This window comes from Camellia sinensis, chromosome 7 (assembly GCF_055761805.1).
Source record: "Camellia sinensis isolate YWXY chromosome 7, ASM5576180v1, whole genome shotgun sequence".
NCBI lineage: Eukaryota > Viridiplantae > Streptophyta > Magnoliopsida > Ericales > Theaceae > Camellia > Camellia sinensis.
In genome coordinates, this window is record NC_138967.1 from 119,417,249 (window position 1) to 119,440,082 (window position 22,834).

The 22,834-nt window shown below is 39.6% G+C and overlaps 2 protein-coding genes across 3 annotated transcripts; both read left to right on the forward strand.

The window, feature by feature from the left end:
* Positions 1-200: 200 nt before the first annotated feature.
* LOC145794760 (uncharacterized) lies at positions 201-2,912 on the forward strand. 2 transcript variants are annotated; one of them, XM_082877124.1, is made up of 4 exons: positions 201-754; positions 842-951; positions 1,684-1,727; positions 2,450-2,912. In XM_082877124.1, the coding sequence occupies exons 2-4, from the start codon at positions 863-865 to the stop codon at positions 2,695-2,697; spliced, it is 381 nt and encodes a 126-aa protein (XP_082733250.1). In that variant the 5' UTR covers positions 201-754; positions 842-862; the 3' UTR covers positions 2,698-2,912. The 2 variants fall into 2 exon arrangements, with proteins under 2 accessions (XP_082733250.1, XP_082733252.1); XM_082877126.1 differs by having other exon boundaries at positions 201-951.
* A 1,643-nt stretch (positions 2,913-4,555) lies between these two features.
* LOC145794761 (uncharacterized) lies at positions 4,556-7,121 on the forward strand. Its single transcript, XM_082877127.1, has 4 exons — positions 4,556-4,791; positions 5,196-5,234; positions 5,889-6,059; positions 7,058-7,121. The coding sequence occupies exons 1-4, from the start codon at positions 4,675-4,677 to the stop codon at positions 7,058-7,060; spliced, it is 330 nt and encodes a 109-aa protein (XP_082733253.1). The 5' UTR covers positions 4,556-4,674; the 3' UTR covers positions 7,061-7,121.
* Positions 7,122-22,834: the final 15,713 nt, after the last annotated feature.

Below are 22,834 nucleotides of genomic sequence, written 5' to 3' on the forward strand. Positions count from 1 at the left end.
ATTTAACGGCGTTTATTTAACGGCGTTTTTTTAAACGCCACTATTTCTAATATTTAACGACGTTTTTTAAACGCCACATTTTATTTTTGATTAAAACGGTACCGTTTAGGTAATGAAGTCGTTTGAAAAGCGCCTTCAAATGTGTTTCAGTGTGTGTCTCTCTCTCTCTCTTCAAACACTCAAATCTCTCGCAACTTATTTGAATCTGAGAAACCCTAGAGCCTCAGAGAAACCGATCCCTCAAGTCTCTCACTCGCTCTCTGTCTGTCTCTCTCTCTCTCTCTAAACCCTTCAGTTCCTTCAACTTGATTCAACCTTCTTCAGCTCGGTGATTCATCATTCGGTCGATCCAATCTCAGAATGATTTTGATTTCAAAGCTCCACCGCCACCGCCATCACCATCTGCATCTGCATCTGCATCGTCTACTAACCATATGCACGATTTCCATTTCGATTTCGATTTTGATTTCAATCTAATCTCAGTTTCGTCGATTCTTCTCTCTCTCGATCTCTGTCTGTGTCTCCCTCTCTCTCGATCTCTCAATCTCTCTGGATCTCTGTTTCTCTCGCACAATCTTATTCTCTACGTACACATTATCTGTACTTTTTTTTGGAAAATTTTTTTCTCCTAAAAATCTCTCTATACAAGTATATATATGAATTTATATATGTATCTCTATGTATTGATTGAATAATCATCCTTATCTGGACCTATTCCAGACAGTGGCTCGTTTTCACTATTCACTCCCATCAGGTTTCTTGTTAAAGAGAATGTTGTTCTGTAGTGTCCTTGAATGATTGATGTAAAATGCTATGCTAATTTTTTGTGTACCTTCTGCAGTTTTGCTAATAACATAAATCTATGTGGACTAGTTACTGGGAAATCCTGCCCTGGATCTCCACCATTTGCCCCTTCTCCATTTGTTCCACCATCAACAATCTCTTCTCCAAGTAATGTCTGTTATTGTGGCTGATACTGCTATTTATTGTTTGGCTCAATGAATTTTACTTTGGTTTTTCTTCCCATTTGGTCATCATGGACAAAGAAAACTTTTCCATGCTACTGTTATTTTCTGGAAGCAGTCTATTTACTGCACAGATCCATAATTAAGAATTTAGTTTGCCGATGTTACCTCAAAGTTGTGTGAGTTAATGCCTACTAGCTTTATTTGAAGTACCTAATAGTTAATAGGATTTAAAGTATGAGGTCCAATGTTTGGCTTGACTGGTAAGTTGAACCTTCTACCTCAAAGAATTCATTGCTTTCAATGTCTTATGAAAACTGATACTGCATTGACATTCTTACTTGATAAGGGAAAGGACAACTTTTTTATTTTTATATTTGTAGTTTTCCTAACTTGATGTAAAATGTTCGTAGATAGCTATTTTAGATTAATTGCTTGACTCTGTGGCTGCTGATAAGTGTGTATTGAGATTGATTTGTTAGCTTTCTTAGTGAAGGGATTAGTTTTGTTGGTCATCCTGACAAAACCCGTAAACTTACTATCAAGAGGACCTTGACTTTTTGTTCTTGTTCTTGAACTAGGACAGCCCACGTTTATAGAAAATGAGTGTTTGCTGTTAATCTACTTTTGTGGTGGTTACATGCCAATTCCATATACAATTTATGAAATCATTTGATTTCTTCTTTTCTTTTTTCTCTTTTTTCCATTTTCATGTCAGGTTTGGGAAAGTATTATGCTGTATGTGCCAATGTAGAATCACAGGTAAAGATGCTTTCAGCTGCTGCTTTCTTCACCATCTGCCTCCTCTTTCTTCTTTTTTGTTGGTTTGAATTTTAAGGTGTTAAAATATATCAATGCATTCTTTTAATTGGTTTGTATGAATTTGTGATAATCAATATATTATACATGGGTTCTTTTAATTGGATTGTGAAATCCCCTCTGGTTGGGCATTCAGCAATATTGACTTGTGATACACTGATACAGTATTGTTGTTCAAGCCTGCCATGGCTCTCATTATAATCAGAGAGTTCTGCTGTATGACAGAACAAGAACAAATAATCAATGCATTCTTTTTGATGCACCAGTGATATTATATCTCTGAACTGTGATACAAAATAGGACTTCTATTAGATTTTCCTGACTTCTGTCCAACATCAGCTTGAATTACACTACTACAGTCATGCTAGGCGGTTCTGGATTTAGAGTGAAGGCATATGGATGTCACTACCTAAGAAATTGTAACTATCACAAAATGTTGACTGATTGAATAGTTTAAAAAAAATGGACTTTGTAATCTAATGTAATAAAAGGCTGGCTTACGCTATTGTCTCCCATGCCCTAGAATTATGACCCAATGATTTCTGTTTTGAGTTTTTATCCAAGCTTATTTGTTTTAACTTCTTTTTTTTTCCCTGTTACATTGTTCATTTAATTTTATTTTTTTTCGTGGTTTTGCTCTCTCTCTTTTTTTTTTTCCCTTCTAGGTACCCAAAGGATGGGACAAGCTTTATGTTCTCTTCTCTCCATAGAAACGGGGAAAACTGTCAGCAAATCAGGGAAAGCATCAGTACGAAATGGGACGTGTCAATGGACAGAGACTTTGTCAGAGTCTGTCTGGATTTCACAGGATGAAGCTCCAAAGGAATTTGAGCAATACTTATTCCAGCTAGTTGTTTCGATGGTTGATGCCTATGTTGATTGCCATTGTGTCTTTCAGTATCGTTTTAATTAAGATTTGACAAGCTGTGTGCCAACCATCATTTTTTCTCACTGGGTTCCTCTTCATGGTCTTAGCAATTGATAACATCAAACTAACAATGTGCTTATTGTAGGGTTCAGCTAGATCCAATATCCTTGGAGAGGCTACCATTAATCTGGCAGGTTACATGAGTTCAAAAGCTTCTATTCCTGTTTCATTGCCTTTGAAAAAGTGCAACCATGGGACAATTTTACAAGTGAGTCATCTCCTAATGCTTCCAAAGTTTGTTTTCGGTTAATGATCCATGATGCTAAAACTCTTTTAGTTTATCTGGAAGTGTTGCACATATTTTTGATGTATTTTTGGGTATATTACAAAGACACACTCCATGAGGTTTGTCAAAAACATGGATTCCCCCTCACATTCTGCAAATTACAGATACCCCATTGTCAGGATTTTTCCTGCAACTGTTCTAATAGAAATAAATAAAATTATCATACTATCCTTATTTTCATCCACCCACCACCCAATCCTTCTCTCTACACCACCACAATATTCTCCGACCCTTAGTGCTAAAACACTTCCTATTCAGATACACAACATTCTTAAGCATTGAACTTGATCCTTAGTGCTCCAACTGGAGTTTGGATTTGTTGGCCATCAACCTAGATTTCATTTGGTTTTAGCAAATAAAACTCTTAGTTTTAACCCCTCATTTGATACAAGAACTTTATCATCTTTCTTCTGCAGGTTGAGATTCAGTGCCTAACTCCAAGATCAAAAAGCAGGTTTGTTGTCTCACACGGGCTTTTTCTTTTTCCTTTATTTTTAGTGTGTGTGTTGTAAAAGTTTGTTGTTGTCTTTTTTCAGAGAAGAAAAACAGAGACACACAAATATATTATACATCATCATTTGTGATATAATGTAGTGGTTTCCATGACAGAGACATGTCCAGCACCTTCCAGATGGTGCCAGGGCAGTTAATTGCATTTGTCTATCATATGATGAGTCATTCATTACATGAGAAAAGTCAAATTCATATTTATGTGTGAATGGTTTTTTTGCACAATGATTGTGGACTATCGTGAATTGTTTTGAATGTTTTTTTTTTGTATTTTTGTTTTGTTTGTTGGGTCAGTGGAAGCACCGAACAAGATAATTAGTCACTGGAATTTGGGAACAAAGTTGAATTTCAGTGGTGTTGATCCCTGCACCCAGAATGCAACCTGGGCTCCTGATTCTACCAATCCCCAAATTGCCTGCCACTGTGCTGGCACTACCTGCCATGTCACCAGATTGTCAGTTCCTCCCTCATCATTTTCTTTGTACTTCCTATATACATGGTGGTGTACACGATTTGGTTCGATTTGATTCTGAATCAAAATCGAATACTGATTTCAACAATTTTAGAAATTTTGGAATCAAATTGATCTGTTGGAACCTATAGAACCGAAAGGAGAAAACTTATTTGGTTTGGTTTGGTTTGATTCTCCAGTTATGGACAATTCAAAATTAATCAATTCTAGCAGCTCAATTTTAATGCAAAATACATTTTTTAAAGTCACTACTTTCAACACAAAATACACTCAAAACAATTAATGAGCCAACTAAAAGGTTCATATATATATATATATACTCTCAAACTAAATATATACACTGAATTAATCGTTGAGGATCTTGCTCGGTTATCGTTTTAAACAACTCCTGTCTATATTGATGTGGATGATGGACGGAAGAAGGTAAATTAATCGTTGGAATTTATTCAGTGTGTTGTGATTTTCTTCAGTCCCCGCTTCTAGAACCTGATAAGATGTCTGCTATTATAGGTCACTAATGAAGGGCTGCAGCAAGGCTATTGTGTTGTGCCAAGTGCCAAGAGATTTATTCTTTTGTATTCCTTCTTGAAGAGAAATCTCTCAAAGAAAGTGATGGTTTTCTTCTCTTCATGTAACTCAGTCAAGTTCCACTCTGAACTTCTCAGATACATTCATGTAGATTGCTTTGATATCCATGGAAAAGCAAAAGCAGCAGAGACGTACATCCACTTTTTTTGACTTCTGCAAAGCAGAGAAGGGCATCTTATTATGTACTGATGTTGCTGCTCGCGGTCTTGATATTCCTGCAGTGGTATGTTACTTTCTTTTGCTTGTTGGTGTTGAATATGGTATGCCAGCAATGATAGTCCTCAACCCCAAACAGAAAGAAAAAAATGAGGAAGGGATTTATAGCAGTTAAAAACTTTTGCACCTTTAGATGATAAATGAAATTAATTCTGCCAAGCATGCCATGGTGATGTCTGCTGTTAGTTGGCATTGCTGTGAAATTTTATTTTTCTATTTATTTCAGTTAACTCTGTATAAAACTGTTTACAAGCATCTAATTTACTACCATGAGATGTATGAAAAGGTTGCAAAAATTGTCTACAAGGAACACTGGAAAAGTACCAATTGTTATGACTGAACTATTTCATTTCAAGATAGAATCTATAATAGTTCATGTTGATTCATTTTCTTTATCTTCCCTACTAATAGGACTGGATTCTGCAGTATGATCCCCCAGATGAGCCCAAGGTGCTTAGCTTTTTTCCTTGGTTAAAACAGAACACATGAAATATCATATATACGTATATAATTCATCATGTTTAAAAATAATAGGACCCACAATAACACATGAAAGCAACATATATAGGTTGTAAATATAGTAGTCCTAAATGGTAATATTAAATTATTTCTCACTATTCCATGCCATTTCTTCTATAACAAATTCTCAGGTAGTGTTTGGTTCGTTTGGATGAGTGATAGGTCATTCCATTAAGAGACCAAGGAATGAACATCCCGTTACATTCTACTTTCATTCCAATAAAGCAAACATAGCATTACTTCTCCCAAATATATCGTTTTATCTTTTCATTTACTAGGAATGTAGTGTTTAGTTCACTAGAACGAAATAGAATGGAATGAAATGATCTTCCTCCTTTACCCTTCTTACAAAATGACTATTTCTTTACAATTTGTGAATGATGATTATGGTGGTGCTTCTAACTCACACGAGATCTTCTGTTTCTATTTTTTTTCAAACCTAATTTCATTGATTCTAATCATGTGGTAGAGATGAAGTTTGGAATAGAGAACTAGGAGATGAGCATAGTGGATCCTGTCTCCATGTGACATTAATTGCAATGCTACATCTATTGTTTTAGATGTTGATTCATTCCTGATGTGCAGGTGGATGACAAGTACCAATACTCAACTGAGGACAAAGATAATCAGGTTCACGGGTGGATATGCTTTGACCCGCCTGTGGGGTTCTGGCAAATCACACCCAGCAATGAGTTCCGAACCGGTGGACCCTTCAAACAAGACCTAACCTCCCATGTCAACCCAACAACCCTTGCTGTAAGTGACAACCCATACCCATTTTTACTTTCAAATAATTACATGATCCATGTTGATTTCACTAATTTGTATTAATGCTTTTGGTGATTATCTCCAATTGATACATAATCTTGATCAAAATTGCATGTGTATCAGATATTTGTCACTTCTCATTATGCCGGACCAGATCTTATAGTAAAATTTGAACCTGGTGACATATGGAAAAAAGGTTTTCGGTCCGATTTTTATCTATCTTAATTCTGTACCGGATGAAAATAATGTGTAAGTGGTAGCACTGCGCTCTTGTATGGGGCCATGTTCCACCTAGATGAATGCATTGCTGCTGACACTACATTTCATGCACTTTTCTATGAAAAGTTTCTGTGCTTACAGCATTTTTATTGATATAAATAACATAAATATAGGGAGTTTTTTTTTAAGGTGAATAAGAAATTTCTGCAATTTTTTCTTCAGATGAATATTGAGGTCCAGAGCTGGCCCTACAATTTCCCAGCATCACACTCCTTCCCACCTAAAATTTGTTTCACCTAAAATTTTTTTTTAAAAATTTTTTCTGCAATTTTTTCTTCAGATGAATAAGATTGGTTCTTTGCTCAAGTAACCAGGTACACTTCTTCCACATATATGATGTCTATTTCTTTTCAGTCATTACACTCCTTCCCAAAAGGTTGAAAATTAATACATTCTTTAGACAATGTATGAGAATGTGTTTTGTTTGATACAATCTGCTTCACTGCTAGGTCCCTATTTTCACCTTATATGAATAAACAATGCATTTAAAAATATGCATAAACAATGTGATTAAAGAATATGGAAGCCTTATTTCTTATTATTTTTTTAAATACCTACTTTGAGTCTAGCTGGTTGAAAAGTCATAGTTATCCAAGTGGCAAAGGGATTAAACTCTGGAATAAATTGTAAATTGAGATATTTTAAGTTTGACTATTGATAGTAGTTGTTGAGCTTAACTGATATTTGTGATTTACTGTGATTTACAGTGATTGTAGGTATTCGGAGTTTACTATGCAGAGTTGGATCCAATTTGGCGCTGTCTTATAGAGGTTTCTTGGATTGAAATTACATATTTGTAAATCGATTATAAGCTCAGCAAAATAGTCTATCTGGGGGTTCGAGCTAGAGAATTGTTTGACTGGAAAACTATGCTTTAGAGGTTTTAATGTTGCTCCTCATGAATTACACATTCTTTATACTCAAACCTTTTTGCTGTTTGTTTAATTTTCTGAATTGCGCTAGTGGGTAATTTTTTTGGTTTTGAAATGTGCCTGGTCGGTTTTGCAGGTGATGACCAATGGGAGGTTTAAAAGTGTAAGGCATAGAGTTATAGCGAACAGTTTGAAATCAAGGGTTTCAATGATATATTTTGGAGGACCACCATTGAGTGAAAAGATAGCCCCATTGCCTTCACTCATGGAAGGAGAAGACAGCTTGTACAAAGAGTTTACATGGTTTGAATACAAAAAATCTGCATACAAGTCTAGACTTGCTGATAATAGGTTGGGCCTGTTTGAGAAAATTGCAGCCTCATAATCTTTCCCGCCTTATTAAGGAAATGGTTTTTTCAAGTCTCAAAAAATTAGGGTTTTAGAATAGTTTGATCAAATCTGAAAGTTTTGTACTCTCTCTCTCTCTCTCTCTCTGTTTCTGTTATTTACCTTTTTTTTGTTTTTTGTTTTTTGTTTTTTCCCTCTTTGTTTTCATACTTCATGTAACTACTCTTCTTGTTATTAACAGAAGTTCGTTGATCATGTAACCATTATGAAATGTAGAAGCTTTTTCATGATATGATTGAGAATCAATCAAATGATCATATTCAGTAATCTCACAAAAGTAGTAGTTAAAAAAAAAAAAAAAAAAAAAAAAAAAAGAAGAAAAACTATTGCGGCGTTTTACAAAACGCCATTGTAGTTATTTTTTGAACATAACAAAAAGCTATTACGGCGTTTTTGAAGTGTCGCTGAATGCCTGTGTGACGTCATTTTACCGTTGGGCTGTCACATTTAGCGGCGTTTATAAAAACGCCGCCTATGCTAATTTTACGACGTTTTTAAAGCGTCTTAAACTTACAGCGACGGCCGCGTCCTCGGCGTTTGGCGGTAAGCGTCACTGAAGGAATTAGCGGCGTTTTTCAGACATATAGCGGCGTTTTAAAAACGCCACTAAAAATCATTTTTCCAGCAGTGGCTGAAAATCGTCTACCTTTGTAAAACTTGGTTATTATATTTTTATTTTTAAATTTCATTTTGACCCTTAAAATTTATATATATATATATATTTTCACTTTGCCTTTTTATATTTCAAAAATTTTCTGATTTACACCTAAAGTTATCTTCTATTCCAAATTAGACAAAAAATAACATAATAAAATATTTTTATATTAGAGTTTAAATTTATGTGTGTGTAAGATATATATAATAAAATATTTTTATATCATATGACTGTCAATGTGTTATTTTCTGTTTAATATTTAATAAAAATTAATTTTAAAAGTAAATTGAGATAAACTTAAAACATACAAGGTCAAAATAGGAAAAAAAAAAAAAAAAAAAAAAAAAAAAAAAAAAGAAGAAGAAGAAGAAGAAGAAGGGTGAGAGAGTGACCAACTAGAAAAGAGACAAATTGTAATTTACCTTTTCTTGTTTTTATTTTTTTATCTTGAGAAGTGTTTCACCAGGTAGACGGCCCAAATCGATTTGTTACATAACCACGTGAACAATACATATAACAGTAAATTGCTCACACGAGGACTCATAACATAAGGGTTGGTTTGGAATGTTTTAAAAAAGTACACTTTTTGATTTATTAGTTTATATAGATTTGGTTTGGGTTGGGTTTGATGTGATGTGTTAGAGAGGTGATGTGATTTAAATAAGATGATGTGACTTAAATAAGATTGTGACTTTTTGACTTTTTGTATTATTTAGATTATGGCAAACTTGGCCTAAGTATGAATGATATACATAAATGTTGGGATCGGGGATCCCGCCCAAGACCTTATAGAAATCATTGCAAGCAGAAAAACACACCCACACACAAGGAGACACAATATTTTACGTGGTTCGGCCCAATGCCTACGTCCACGGGAGAGTAACCGGTTATCACTATACCAATGAGGAGATTACAGAAAGATTACAATAGAGGAGGAGCTCACACTCTCCTCACTCAGCCACTCACCCGTCTCCCTCGCTCACACCGAGGGAGACGGTCTCTCCGCCTCACATCTCTCGCACTCTTTGGTTCACGGTTTTCTTCCTCTCTCACTTACTCACACTTTGGCCTCTCCTCTCACCCTCCATTTATACACATTGGAGTAGGTGGGAGTGCCTTTGGGTAGCCTCCATGCTTGACCCTTGACATGGTTGGTGGCCACCAAGCTTGACTTGGTTGGTTGCCTGCCATTGTTGACCAAGGTGTGTTCCCATGGAAGAGCATCACCTCCTTCACATGGGGTGAATTCAACAAATCACCCCCTCAACCCATGTGAGGTGATCCACTGCACATACTGCTGCTAATCTTGTCACGCCCAAATTCAACATAGTTTGCATCTCCTCACTGAGACGCTGCATCCCCTGAAGCTAGAGATAAAACACCAGAGATACAAGAGGAGGAGGGAATCCGACATCCTCAACTCAACTCACACCACTCTCTGATTTGGAGAGAGCCACTGCTCCTATCTCCCACAGATCTCTTCCATGCTTCCTGTCTCGGATGTCTATACCTGCTATCCTTGAACTTGCGCAACCAAGATATCCGACACCCCCTGATTGGATGTCCTGCACCCCCTGCTTGGATGCCCTTGACTATCATGCAACTCCTTGCATGATGAACACTGGAGCAACTAGAAAACTTCAGAGTTTGACACATCAACATCCTCAAGTTTCCTTGCTCGGAGCTTATTTCTGAACAACCAGCCTTTGCCCTTCTGCACTTCTGAACAACCTCCTGGCGTTTCCACATACGCTTGTTGTCTGTGCTGCAATCCCTGATGTTCGATTCTGTCTCACTTGTCCGTACTGATGTTTGACAGTTAGCCCTTCTGTCAAGACAACTTCCACCGGTCTGTACAAGTTACCACTATGCAACTCCGTGCATAGTGCTCGCACCCATGGCTTCTGGTCTCCCTGCGTCAAGCTTGCTTGAGAGATCTGCATCAACTCTATCATCTGCTGCCATGGAACTAAAGAAACCACCATAGAGAAATAAGACTTGCCACTCCTTGGCACGCACTCTTGCGTTTTACCTGTCTCAATTTCTCTGTCTGGAAATTCCTGTGAACTGTCAACAACCCGCTGCTGCACACTCTTCTCGCGCCTCTGTACGACACTCTAGCGTACCCTTGCACTGTTGCACGTCTGCAATTGTACTTCTGCGCTTAGTATGCTCCTCTGCAACTATTGTTCTACATGTCCACATACCATTAGTACCTTCTCGTATACAGTAGCTCCAACAGCCACAGTATTTCCCTGAGCCTGTACTGGTTGCCAAATCATCTATCCGTCGATGAATGGTCTTCTCTTTTGATTGAACCAGATTCTCCGAATACCTCAACAACCAAGAAAGTTCCCAGGAAAGACTGGTGGGGTCACAATCGGTCCCACTTAAGAACCAGTCTCCTTAGACAGTGTCTTTTTGACAGAACTTTCCTAGACCTTTGAGATAATCATGTCTGCAATCCTCTGATCGCCCCTGACCAATCCTGATCTCCCTCGATCTGCCATTTGATCAAGCCTGATCTCCTCTGGTCTTCAATGATCTATCTCAATCTGTATCTGGTTGTCCAATCTGGTCAGAATCTGCCCATTCTAACCTCTTCAGTGAATCCGCAGCGTTCCACAATATCCGGCAACCTTCCTTCGAGTATTGAAGATGGCAAACACCCATGTTTTGACAATCTTTCCAAACCGTTCAGAATTTCACTATTCTGACCTCGCGGTTGCGTCCGGAGCGGTCCGTTTAGCTAGGACCAACCTTCGCTGCACTTCCAGGGACCTCACTGAAAAATATCCCCGAAAGTTGGGCCACACCACAATTTTCTGAAAATGTTGGGCCCAATTGCAATTTTCAGAAGTTCAGGGAATATTCCGTGTTCCAACAGAATATTCCGTCCACTGTCCCTAACCCCGTCTGCCACTCTAATCTGCCTTCTTTTTACAGAAACTCCGTCTCCAAAATCTGACCGTACGGATGTGTCCGGAATACTCCAAATAGTCGGAAACCACTATTGGATCACCAAAAACGGACTCCAAATGGCTTCGATCTAGCCAAAACATTTTGTACGCCTCAGATCTGCGGCTGCACCGTAGCCGCGAAACACAGGATTCCTCCTCCTGCGGATGACGTGGCAGATGACGTGGCTGCTGACGTGGCACGCGCGTGCCATACACGCGCCCCCCCACTCGTCTTCTTCCTTCATCAGCGCGTGGGGCGCGTGCCTGCGACTGGGACGACGCGCCGTCTGCCTTCACGGCGCGTGAGGCGCGTGCCGAGACTGGGCCTCAAGCGCCTTCTTCAGGCGGCGCGTGAGGGCGCGTGCCGACTCCTCTGGGTGTCTGCTTTATATGGTTGGACTCCTCTTCTCGAGCCCTTGCTCCTGATATGCTCAAAACCTGATTTCGAGCAACTTGATTTCTGGGCAGTTTCGGACAACACGCTGTTTTTGTTCCGAAACGCCACCGACGAGGCTCTGATACCACTTGTTGGGATCGGGGATCCCGCCCAAGACCTTATAGAAATCATTGCAAGCAGAAAAACACACCCACACACAAGGAGACACAATATTTTACGTGGTTCGGCCCAATGCCTACGTCCACGGGAGAGTAACCGGTTATCACTATACCAATGAGGAGATTACAGAAAGATTACAATAGAGGAGGAGCTCACACTCTCCTCACTCAGCCACTCACCCGTCTCCCTCGCTCACACCGAGGGAGACGGTCTCTCCGCCTCACATCTCTCGCACTCTTTGGTTCACGGTTTTCTTCCTCTCTCACTTACTCACACTTTGGCCTCTCCTCTCACCCTCCATTTATACACATTGGAGTAGGTGGGAGTGCCTTTGGGTAGCCTCCATGCTTGACCCTTGACATGGTTGGTGGCCACCAAGCTTGACTTGGTTGGTTGCCTGCCATTGTTGACCAAGGTGTGTTCCCATGGAAGAGCATCACCTCCTTCACATGGGGTGAATTCAACAATAAACATCATCGATCAAGTTTCATTTCAAAGACTCTCAATCTGTATTTCTCTAACAGTCACTAGCTATTGCATGATAACAAACTAACCCACCCCCACCAAAAATAAAAAATAAAAAAAAAGAAAAAGAAACAGATATTAAAAAATGATGAACTTCAAGATCACAGAGCTTCGTCAGTGCTTATCACCCCCATAACTTGTTCTGGTGACACGAATGTAGCAATAAATGGCAGCGAACATGGCGGTGAAGAATCCACCAAGGATGACTCCACCGCCAGCCACCGATCGATCAGACGACCGATGCTTTTCCCTCAGCCGTCTGATCACCGGAGCTTGGGCCACACTCGACTCTGTCTCGCCATCTGATGAAGAGGACTCTGCACCAGTACCCCATGATGGTGGCTCTGCTATGGGGTGACCAACCATCAGTTTTGGTGGGTTCAATTCTGAACCGTCAGATCTTACAGCGTTTGCTTGGACCAGAAAGAATTGAGGCAGTACCATCAAAACCAGCACAAGTTTTTTCATTTTAAATATGATATAAGTTATCCCACGCAAAGATTTAAGGAAGCTCAAACCCTGCTTGTTGGATGACTCTGTGAATCTTGCTTATGTGCTGCGAGTTTGTGGCTACACGTCTATTTATAGAAGGGAAAATGCATTTGACCCCTTTGGGGTGACTTCCATATTCCGAAAGTGATCCTAACTCTTTATGTATATGTGGATTCATTTATATATATATATATATATATATGTGAAATTCACATCATGATGAGTAGTTCACATTTGTAGGAGTGTCTCAATCATTGCTCTTAATAAAAAATATTAAATTTTATAATTTTAACTTATAATATTAAGTTGGGACACTATGTAGATATTGTAAACATAAAATTTCAGAACATAAACCTTACACTTTGGATCATTTACCATGTGTATTATCAAGAAATCAAGACAAAATGACATACCTGAATCCATTGATGAACGGTTAAACGGAAGCATCTGATTGTCAATAAAACCTTAATATTGACTTTGTTAGAGCCTTCTAATCCTTTCCCTTTGGTGCCTTATGTTTCTCCTTGAGAGGATTTAGAAAAACAAAACAGTATTCTTATTTTTTCACCTTGGGAAGGAATAGGGACCATAGCCTTTTAAAGGTTGTAATTGGTTTTCAAAACTGAAAGGTAATGAAAACCAACTTTAACCAATATGTTTTAATTTCTATTTCTGCCCCTCATAGAAATAGAAATTATACAACTAGTATCTACACATTAGGTCCATAACACATATACCCTTAAGCCTATTAACTAAATTGAATCACTTAAATTGTAGGCTTCTTATAAATGATAACACCACATTTAATTATGTGGTCCCATTGAGACATTATCTAATAATCTCCCACTAGACCACATATGTATTCTGAAAAATGTGCTTAACTTTAGTGAGCACAGAAATTTGTTATCATAACTTGAGGGTATCCAAACAATCTTGTCCATTAACTATATTAATATAGGATCAAAGCAGTCTTCGTTACATCAATCGTAACTTGACCCACCAATGGTCACGTATACTAATACAGCTAAATGACATAGATCAATCATGGATGCGTAGCATGGAAATTACATGTGATGTGATCCATACATGCCTATTTCCAACTGGTCCTACTTAACTTTATTGAGATCAATACTTCACAATACGTAATAGAGCGTAATAAACTGAATATTTCATTTCTGCAAAAATTAATCTAATTACATAGATAAAACTCAAGGCTGACATAAAACAGTAATATAAATACAAACTCCTACTAAACCAGAATGTTCTCAAATAGAACAACACTCATCTGAGCAGTGTGCTCATGAAAGACCTTGGGTGGTAGTCCCTTCGTAAGTGGATCCGCTATCATGGAGTTTGTCCCAATGTGCTCTATGGAAATCTGTCCACTCTCCACTTATGAGAGTTGGAACTTTCCATGGCTTGACGAAAGTTGATTGGATCATCTTTCGACATTCCATTTTCTACCTCATGTTCCTGGAGATATACAATATAATCATCTGAAAATGCAAATCTCCTTTCTCTGGTGGATCGCCTTAATGGCACAGATTCTTGAGGTTGAGGTTGTAGAGTTTGTTCCTCAGGAACAATTACCTCATCTTGAATGGGTTACCAAACAGATAATCTCTAAATAAATTAATTTAATGACAACATCTCAAGATACCTAGCACAACATTAATACCAAGCCTTTGGGTAGTGATATTAACTGTAAGTGGTATTCTTGTTGTAATGATCAAACATTGACAATAAGTTATGTCAAATAACAAATCTATCTTTTGATGGATTTATTATTCACATTAGGTTTTCTTGACAATTGGCACATGTTTATCACCACAAAATGTGTGTGTAATTCTGTCAAGTCTTAATCATGTCTTTGGACCGATAAATATCCGCATGAGATACACAGACATGAACTTCAAAACATTCCATATAAAACAATCTAGACAAGAGATATCACTTTTGTGACATCTTGTTTGAATTGACTTATATTGAGAGTGTTAGAAAATTAAATTTCTGTAGACGTTGTATGAAATTACATTAAATTTAAAGATTTCTATATTTGTGACCCCGTATATGTTATATAATCTGAAACAATTCCAATTATATATATACATATATAAATAGAATTGACGGGTCCAAAAACAAATAGTTTTTTTTTTTTTTTTTTTATGATGTTCAAAATTAAACAAATCAAATCGCAAGATATATCTATATATATATATATATATAAATACATGATATTCATCCATAAGAAAATTCAGAATCTGATTCCAGGAAACTAAATAGAATGAATAAAGCATATCAATTCTGATAAGACACATGATATGCATGCTCTGATACCACTTGTAAACATAAAATTTCAGAACATAAACCTTATACTTTGGATCATTTACCATGTGTATTATCAAGAAATCAAGACAAAATGACATACCTGAATCCATTGATGAACGGTTAAACGGAAGCGTCTGATTGTCAATAAAACCTTAATATTGACTTTGTTAGAGCCTTCTAATCCTGTCCCTTTGGTGCCTTATGTTTCTCCTTGAGAGGATTTAGAAAAACAAAACAGTATTCTTATTTTTTCACCTTGGGAAGGAATAGGGACCATAACCTTTTAAAGGTTGTAATTGGTTTTCAAAACTGAAAGGTAATGAAAACCAACTTTAACCAATATGTTTTAATTTCTATTTCTGCCCCTCATAGAAATAGAAATTATACAACTAGTATCTACACATTAGGTCCATAACACATATACCCTTAAGCCTATTAACTAAATTGAATCACTTAAATTGTAGGCTTCTTATAAATGATAACACCATATTTAATTATGTGGTCCCCATTGAGACGTTATCTAACAATATGTCCCAAGATCTTCACATAATTTTTCAAAAAAAAGTTTGATAAAATTTTGTTGTCAGGAATTCGAAATTTTATATCAATTGACAAGATTTAATGAATATATGTCCCTCACATTATAAGAAAGTTAAATGTACACTTTAAATTTAAAATTTGATTTTTTATGTTTTTGTTTTGTTTTAGTAATACATTCAAATTTGAAAGTTAACTTCACTTTTAAACTTAATGATGTCGTCTATCAAAATATCTAAGATAATTCTCTCTCTTTAGTGTCTTTTCTAATTATTAACCAATCATTTTTTTTAAGACAATGGTAGGCCGGGTAGGCAGGAGGTGCCTGTGCCAGAGGAGATTCCAGCAGTTCAGGAGGGAGTTGGCCAGGCTAATGTGGCCGAGCCAGTAGGCCAGCAGGCTATGGGCGCTCTAGCCCGAGAGATAGCAGGGGCATTCAGGGAGTCAGTAGGCATTCTCAGAGCTGAGAACCAAGCTCGGGATGTTGTTACAGATGCAGGACCTTCCTTTCTGAAGAGGGAGTTCTTCCGGTCTAATCCGGAGGAATTTGTGGGTGATCCTAAAGAGCCGCTTAAGGCAGATGAATGGCTCGAACAGACAACGAAGACGTTTGAGATGCATGGCATCGAAGACAAGGGGTTGAAAGTGACCTTGGCATCTTTCCAGTTGAAGGGGGATGCGGGTCAGTGGTGGAAGTTTACTAAGGGTCGTATAGGAGGTACATGGGAGGCTTTTGTGAATGCTTTCCAGGAGAAGTTCTTATCTCCAGCAGTTAGGGAGAAGCTGAGAGACCAGTTCTGCCAGCTTAAGCAGTCGAGTTCTTCAGTGGCCGAGTTTGAGGCTGCATTTACTAGCTTGTCCAGGTTTGCACCTGAGTTGGTGGCGTCTGAGGAACGCCGTTGTATCGAGTTTGAGAAGAAGTTGAGGCGTGGCCTCAAGCTGCGAGTTGGGGGAACTATGATTCGGAATTATGGGCGTATGGTTGATGCTGCAGCCCATATGGAGATCATGATGCAGGAGGAGGAGGAAGGGCAGAAGGGCTTCAAGAGGAGTCAGGATGGTCAGAGTGATGGTAGGAGACAGAAGGGTTTTAATCCTCAGCAGTCTCAGGGTAGCTTTTCTAGATCAACTTTTCCTGTGCCGAGTGCTAGTTTGGGGAAAGGCAGTCAGGGAGACATTACCTGTTTCAAGTGTGGCCAGCTGGGCCACAAGTCTCCAGTTTGTCCTCAGAGGGGAGGAGTACAGAGAGCAGCATCATCTTCGGCTCGATCTCAGAGCCAGAGTCAAGGTAGAGGCCAGCCACTCTCGTGTTATCAGTGTGGTCAGCCAGGGCATATGAAGAGGTATTGCCCTCAGTTGGGTGACACACTTGGTGCATCTGGTTTGAGGCAGATTCAGGGTCAGCAGTCAGCTCAGTCGGGTCAGGCCTCGAGGGCCAATCAGGGGGCTTCATCGTCCCAGTCGGTGCAGCAATCTTATGCTCCTAGGGGTGAGCAGGTTGATCAGAGGTCGTCTGGGCGCGTGTACGCTGTTACCGTGCAGGATCTTGTGCCGGCACCATCAGTTGTGAGAGGTACCTTCTTGTTTTGCAACTCGGTTGCTAATGTTTTGATTGATACGGGTGCATCCCATTCCTTTGTGTCTGCTGCATTTGCATCTGTTTTGGAGTTGGAGTTAGCACAGTCAGCATCTCCTATTTGTGTAGTGTCACCTCTTGGGGGTGAATTGATTTTGAAACAAGGTGTTAGGGGTTGTGATATAGAGGTTGATTACCATAGAATCCCATTTTCTTTTGTAGTTATGCCTATGAGGGGTTTCGATATTATTTTGGGTATGGACTGGTTATCGTCATACCGGGCAGTTATTGATTGCTACCGCCAGAGGGTCACTTGTTGTACTGTGGGCGGAGAGTATTTTCATTTACTGGGGGACCGGGTTGGTAATGTGTTGCCACCGGGGTATGTTCCGCGAGGACGGAGTGAGCTTAGTGGTCTACTTGTTAACCTTTCGATTAGTGAGGATGATGAGACTCAGATTGTGTTGCCAAGGATGGTTTGTGAGTACTCGGACGTCTTTCCCGAGGATCTTGTTGGTTTGCCACCGCATCGAGAGATTGAATTCTCTATTGACCTAGTGCCCGGCACGGCGCCGATTTCTATGTCACCTTATCGTTTTGCCCAGCCGAGTTAGTTGAGTTGAAGATTCAGCTCCAGGAGTTACTAGACAAGGGTTATATACGTCCTAGTGTTTCACCGTGGGGAGCACCGACTCTCTTTGTTAAAAAGAAAGGTGGTGCTTTGAGACTTTGTATAGATTATCGGAAATTGAATCGGGCTACGGTTAAGAATAAGTACCCTATGCCTCGTATAGATGATCTGTTCGATCAGTTGAAGGGTTCCCGTTGTTTCTCGAAGATAGACTTGAGATCGGGTTATCATCAGTTAAGAGTCCGGGAAGAGGATATTCCGAAGACGGCATTCCGTACACGGTATGGCCACTATGAGTTTCTGGTGATGCCATTTGGGCTCACCAATGCACCGGCAGTTTTTATGGATTTGATGAACCGGATATTCCGGGAATTTTTAGATCGTTTTGTAGTCGTCTTCGTGGACGACATCCTTATCTATTCACCTTCTGAGGAGAAGCACAAGGAACACTTGAGAGTGGTGCTTGAGTTACTTAGAGCCCATAAGCTTTATGCTAAGTTTGGGAAGTGTGAGTTCTGGCTAGAAGAGGTCAAGTTCTTAGGCCATGTAGTTTCTGGGGAAGGAGTGTCTGTTGATACATCCAAGACTGAGGCAGTGCAAGATTGGGCACAACCTAAGAGTGTGTTTGAGATCCGCAGTTTTCTGGGGTTAGCTGGGTATTATCGTCGGTTTGTGAAAGATTTCTCCAGATTAGCTTCGCCTTTGACTAGATTGACTCGGAAGGGAGTCAAATTTGTATGGAGTGAGACTTGTGAAAAGTCGTTCCAAGAGTTAAAAGTTAGACTGACCACTGCTCCAGTCTTGATTATTCCGGAGAGAGGGTTGGGTTATGCAGTCTATTGTGACGCCTCACGAGAGGGTCTGGATTGTGTGTTGATGCAGGAGGGAAAAGTGATTGCCTATGGCTCACGTCAGTTGAAAATTCACGAGCAGAATTACCCTACGCATGATCTAGAGTTAGCAGCTGTGATATTTGCCTTGAAGATTTGGAGGCATTATCTTTATGGTGAGAGATTCGAGGTATTCTCGGATCATAAAAGTCTGAAATATTTGTTTACAGAGAAAGACTTGAACTTGAGGCAGAGGAGGTGGATGGAGTTCATAGAGGATTATGACTTTGAGTTGCATTATCATCCGGGAAAGGCCAATGTGGTGGCCGATGCCCTTAGCAGGAAACCTGTTGGTGACATAGCTAGTATAGCCATCCGAGAATGGGAGATGTTAGGTGCACATGGGGAGTTTAATTTCCTTCTGGGCGAATCTGTTGAGGCTGCGGCCTTGTTTTCTGTTGTTGCACAGCCTACACTTGTGACTCGAGTGTTAGAGGCTCAGGGGGGTGACCTTGAGGTAGAATCCCTCCGTGAGAAGATTTCCACTGGGAAGGTTGAGAAGGGTTTGACGGTGTATCCCGACCTCAGTGTGAGATACCGAGACCGTCTGTTTGTGCCGGAGTCTTGTCGAGAGGAGGTACTCCGAGAGTTCCATCATTCACGCCTTGCGGTGCATCCGGGAGGCACTAAGATGTATCGGGATTTGGGTCGCCAGTTCTGGTGGCGGGGTATGAAGAGAGATGTGGCAGCTTTCGTATCTAAGTGCCTTACTTGTCAGCAAGTGAAGGCCGAACATCAGAGGCCAGCGGGTTTGTTGCAACCCTTGCCTATTGCCGAGTGGAAGTGGGAACATGTTACTATGGACTTCGTTGTGGGTCTTCCAAGGACTCAGCGGGGTAGTGATGCTATTTGGGTAGTTGTGGACCGGTTGACTAAGTCGGCGCACTTTATGCCTATGCGTGTTAGAGATTCAGTTGATCATCTGGCCGATTTATATATTCGGGACATAGTGAGGTTACACGGGGTTCCAGTGACGATCGTCTCAGATAGAGATTCTCGTTTTACTGCCAGGTTGTGGCAGAGTTTGCAGAGTGCCTTAGGCACTAAGTTGACCTTTAGCACGGCTTATCATCCTCAGACTGACGGGCAGTCCGAGCGTACTATTCAGATCCTTGAGGATATGCTTCGGGGTTGTGTTCTAGACTTTAGTGGGTCATGGGAGAGGCACTTGCCGTTGGTAGAGTTTGCCTACAACAACAGTTTCCAGTCTAGTATCGGTATGGCACCATTTGAGGCCTTGTATGGCCGACCGTGTAGATCTCCTGTTTGTTGGGCCGAGGTGGGTGATGCACCTCTGTTGGGTCCGGAATTGGTGAGGGAAACGACGGAGAAAGTTGAGCTTATCCGTAAGAGGCTTTTCACAGCACAGAGTCGTCAGAAATCTTATGCAGACCGTAGGAGGAGACCTTTGGTGTTTGAGGTGGGTGATCATGTCTTTCTGAAGATATCACCTAGGCGGGGTTTGATGAGGTTTGGAAAGAGCGGGAAGTTGTCCCCTCGGTTCATTGGTCCGTTTGAGATCCTTGAGAGGATTGGCGAGGCTGCTTATCGTCTAGCTTTACCGCCGCAGCTGTCCGGAGTACATGACGTGTTTCATGTGAGTATGCTTCGGAAGTATGAGCCGGATCCATCACATGTGTTGGATTGGACCGATTTAGTGGTTGATGAGGATGTCTCGTATGAGGAGAGACCGGTTCGGCTCATGGATAAACGGGACCAAGTTTTGCGAGGCAAAACCATCCCTTTGGTGAAAGTTTTGTGGAAACATCACGGAGTGGAGGAAGCCACTTGGGAACGTAAATTGGAAGTCCGCCAGAAATATCCGGACATGTTTGTTGATTTGTAATCTTATAATTAGATTCTGTTACATTGTTGAACTTAAGAGCTTTATATATGTTTTAAGTTGTAAAACATTGAGTTTGTATTGGTAAATGGGTGTATCTTGAAACTTGCTTCATTATAGAAGTTTAGTGTAACATTGCATCTGTTGAGTACATTGTTGAATGTGTTGTATATATCATGCGATTGAATATGATATGAGAATTGTTAACATTGAAAGGAATAATGCATAATAATGATACAGGTTGAAATATATGTTGTTTTATATATATTGTGAGATACCCCTTGATAAAGAGATGAAGTGACCAGTATTGGGTATAGATGTTTATTGTTGTTATATAATATCTTTGAGAATTGAGAAAAACTTGTTTTTGTTTACAAACTTATGCTTAATTTCGGGGACGAAATTCTTTTAAGGGGGGGAGGTTATAGCGACCCCGGTGTTTTTTCATTTGATTATTGTATCCGGACTTAGGTTTCGTAGATTCTGTCATTGTATAATGGTTGTGGTCAATCTTTATTTCCTTATTTGGAGTTATTGGATGTGTTGGGCAGGTTTGTTTCAGGTTGGTTGGGTTCGTAAACCAAGTGTTGCTGTCCAGTTTTTGGGTTGGTCGCTCGAGCCAGGATTTGGTCGCTCGAGCGAGCGACTGCGTCTGGTTTAGACCTGAGGGCAGTGCTTATTCGCTCGAGCGAGAGTCTCTTTGCTTGAGCGAGCGAGGTGTTTGTTTTCGAGTTCTTTGCTCGAGCGAGCATTCTGTCGCTCGAGCGTGGTTTTCATGTGTCTGGTCGCTCGAGCGACAAAGTCTTCGCTCGAGCGAGCCTGTCCAGTTTAATTAAACAGCAGCGGGTTTTTAATCAGTTTTTCATCTTCTTTTTAGATTCCAAACCCTAAGGTCCGACTTCTCTCTCACCCTGCTCACCTTCTCTCTTAGATTTGATCCACTTAGGGTGTGTTTCTACCCTAGATCCTTCATTAAAAAGAGTGTGTGAGTCGAGGGCTTCGTTTTAATCTGAATTGTTGGTAGTTTGGAGCACTTTGGAGTTTGGGTCTTCATCTCTATCTTCTCTTTTGGGGCTATTTCTTCGAGTTAGGGATTTCCTACTCCATTCTATAAGTTTTGTTCTAAGTTTTGGTATTGTGATATGTTGGGGTTACTTTGGTAATTTTGGGAAAAACCCTAATTGTATTAATTAATTAATTTGTATAATTAATTTAAGGGAATTGGGGAAATTGGTTAAATTCATGAAATTGGGAAATTTATTGATTAAATGGTGTAGTTGGATAATGTAAATCACTCGCCTATTGAATTGTTGGTATATTTATTTCCAAGTCTAGAAATAACTGTGTTGGGCTATCGGTGGAGGATAGTCGTGCTTGTTGTAGACACTGCATGTGGATTAGGAATAACTGAAACTAATCATTGGTTAAGTCATCAATTTTGACTGCTGAATTAATACAGACATTATGTGTATTGATTGTGTGTTGTATATGTTATGTGTTTGCATACATTGTTTTGTGTGGGAGGAGATAGGGGATGTACTCCACGGTTTAGGGGAAGATAGGGGATGGACCTCTAAACCGGATTTTGTTTGGGAGGAGATAGGGGATGGACTCCATTAGCATCACTTTTATGTGTGCTTATTTATATTGAAGTGTTTTATTGATACAGCACTAAAATGTGTATCAAACTGGGAGTATGAAGTGTTTTGATTTGAGCCTGAGTCTCAATTGTTTGTTGACATTGGAAGAATGTGATTATGATATATATAGTTCACTGTTATAAGTTTGGCCAGGTTCTGAGCCATATTGAAAATGTTGGAAAGTAAAACGTGTTTTAGACATTAGTGTCATGAGACTGTAAGATGATGTAATTGATTATCTTAGTTAACCATCTATTAAATACTGATGCTTTATTCAATGTTTATATTTGGTTTAGTATATTTCTACTGGGCTGTGGCTCACCCTTTATGGAAACATCATTTTCAGGTCCAGGTGATAAGCTACCTCCCAGGACTTAGCTTGGAAGGATTTGGATTGTGAAGACTATCTTTAGTTGTTTGTTTTTATTTGATAAATAATCAAGCCTAGGGCTTTATTTGTATTTGAGTTAGAACTCATATTTTGTGTCCAAGTGTTGGCTTGGAAAGATGTAAGCCCATAAGGCATTTAATTTGATGTTACATGTAATGTTTTTATTTAGTAATACTCTGA

What these genes read in the sequence shown, in the direction of transcription:
- LOC145794761 (XM_082877127.1), top strand. Translation starts at nt 4,675, where the DNA reads ATGGAAAAGCAAAAGCAGCAGAGACGTACATCCACTTTTTTTGACTTC. An exon ending in GTCTTGATATTCCTGCAGTG is followed by an intron (nt 4,792 to 5,195) that starts GTATGTTACTTT and finishes CCCTACTAATAG; the next exon opens with GACTGGATTCTGCAGTATGA. An exon ending in ATCCCCCAGATGAGCCCAAG is followed by an intron (nt 5,235 to 5,888) that starts GTGCTTAGCTTT and finishes CCTGATGTGCAG; the next exon opens with GTGGATGACAAGTACCAATA.
- LOC145794760 (XM_082877126.1), top strand. Translation starts at nt 863, where the DNA reads ATGTGGACTAGTTACTGGGAAATCCTGCCCTGGATCTCCACCATTTGC. An exon ending in ATCAACAATCTCTTCTCCAA is followed by an intron (nt 952 to 1,683) that starts GTAATGTCTGTT and finishes TTTTCATGTCAG; the next exon opens with GTTTGGGAAAGTATTATGCT. An exon ending in GTGCCAATGTAGAATCACAG is followed by an intron (nt 1,728 to 2,449) that starts GTAAAGATGCTT and finishes TTTCCCTTCTAG; the next exon opens with GTACCCAAAGGATGGGACAA.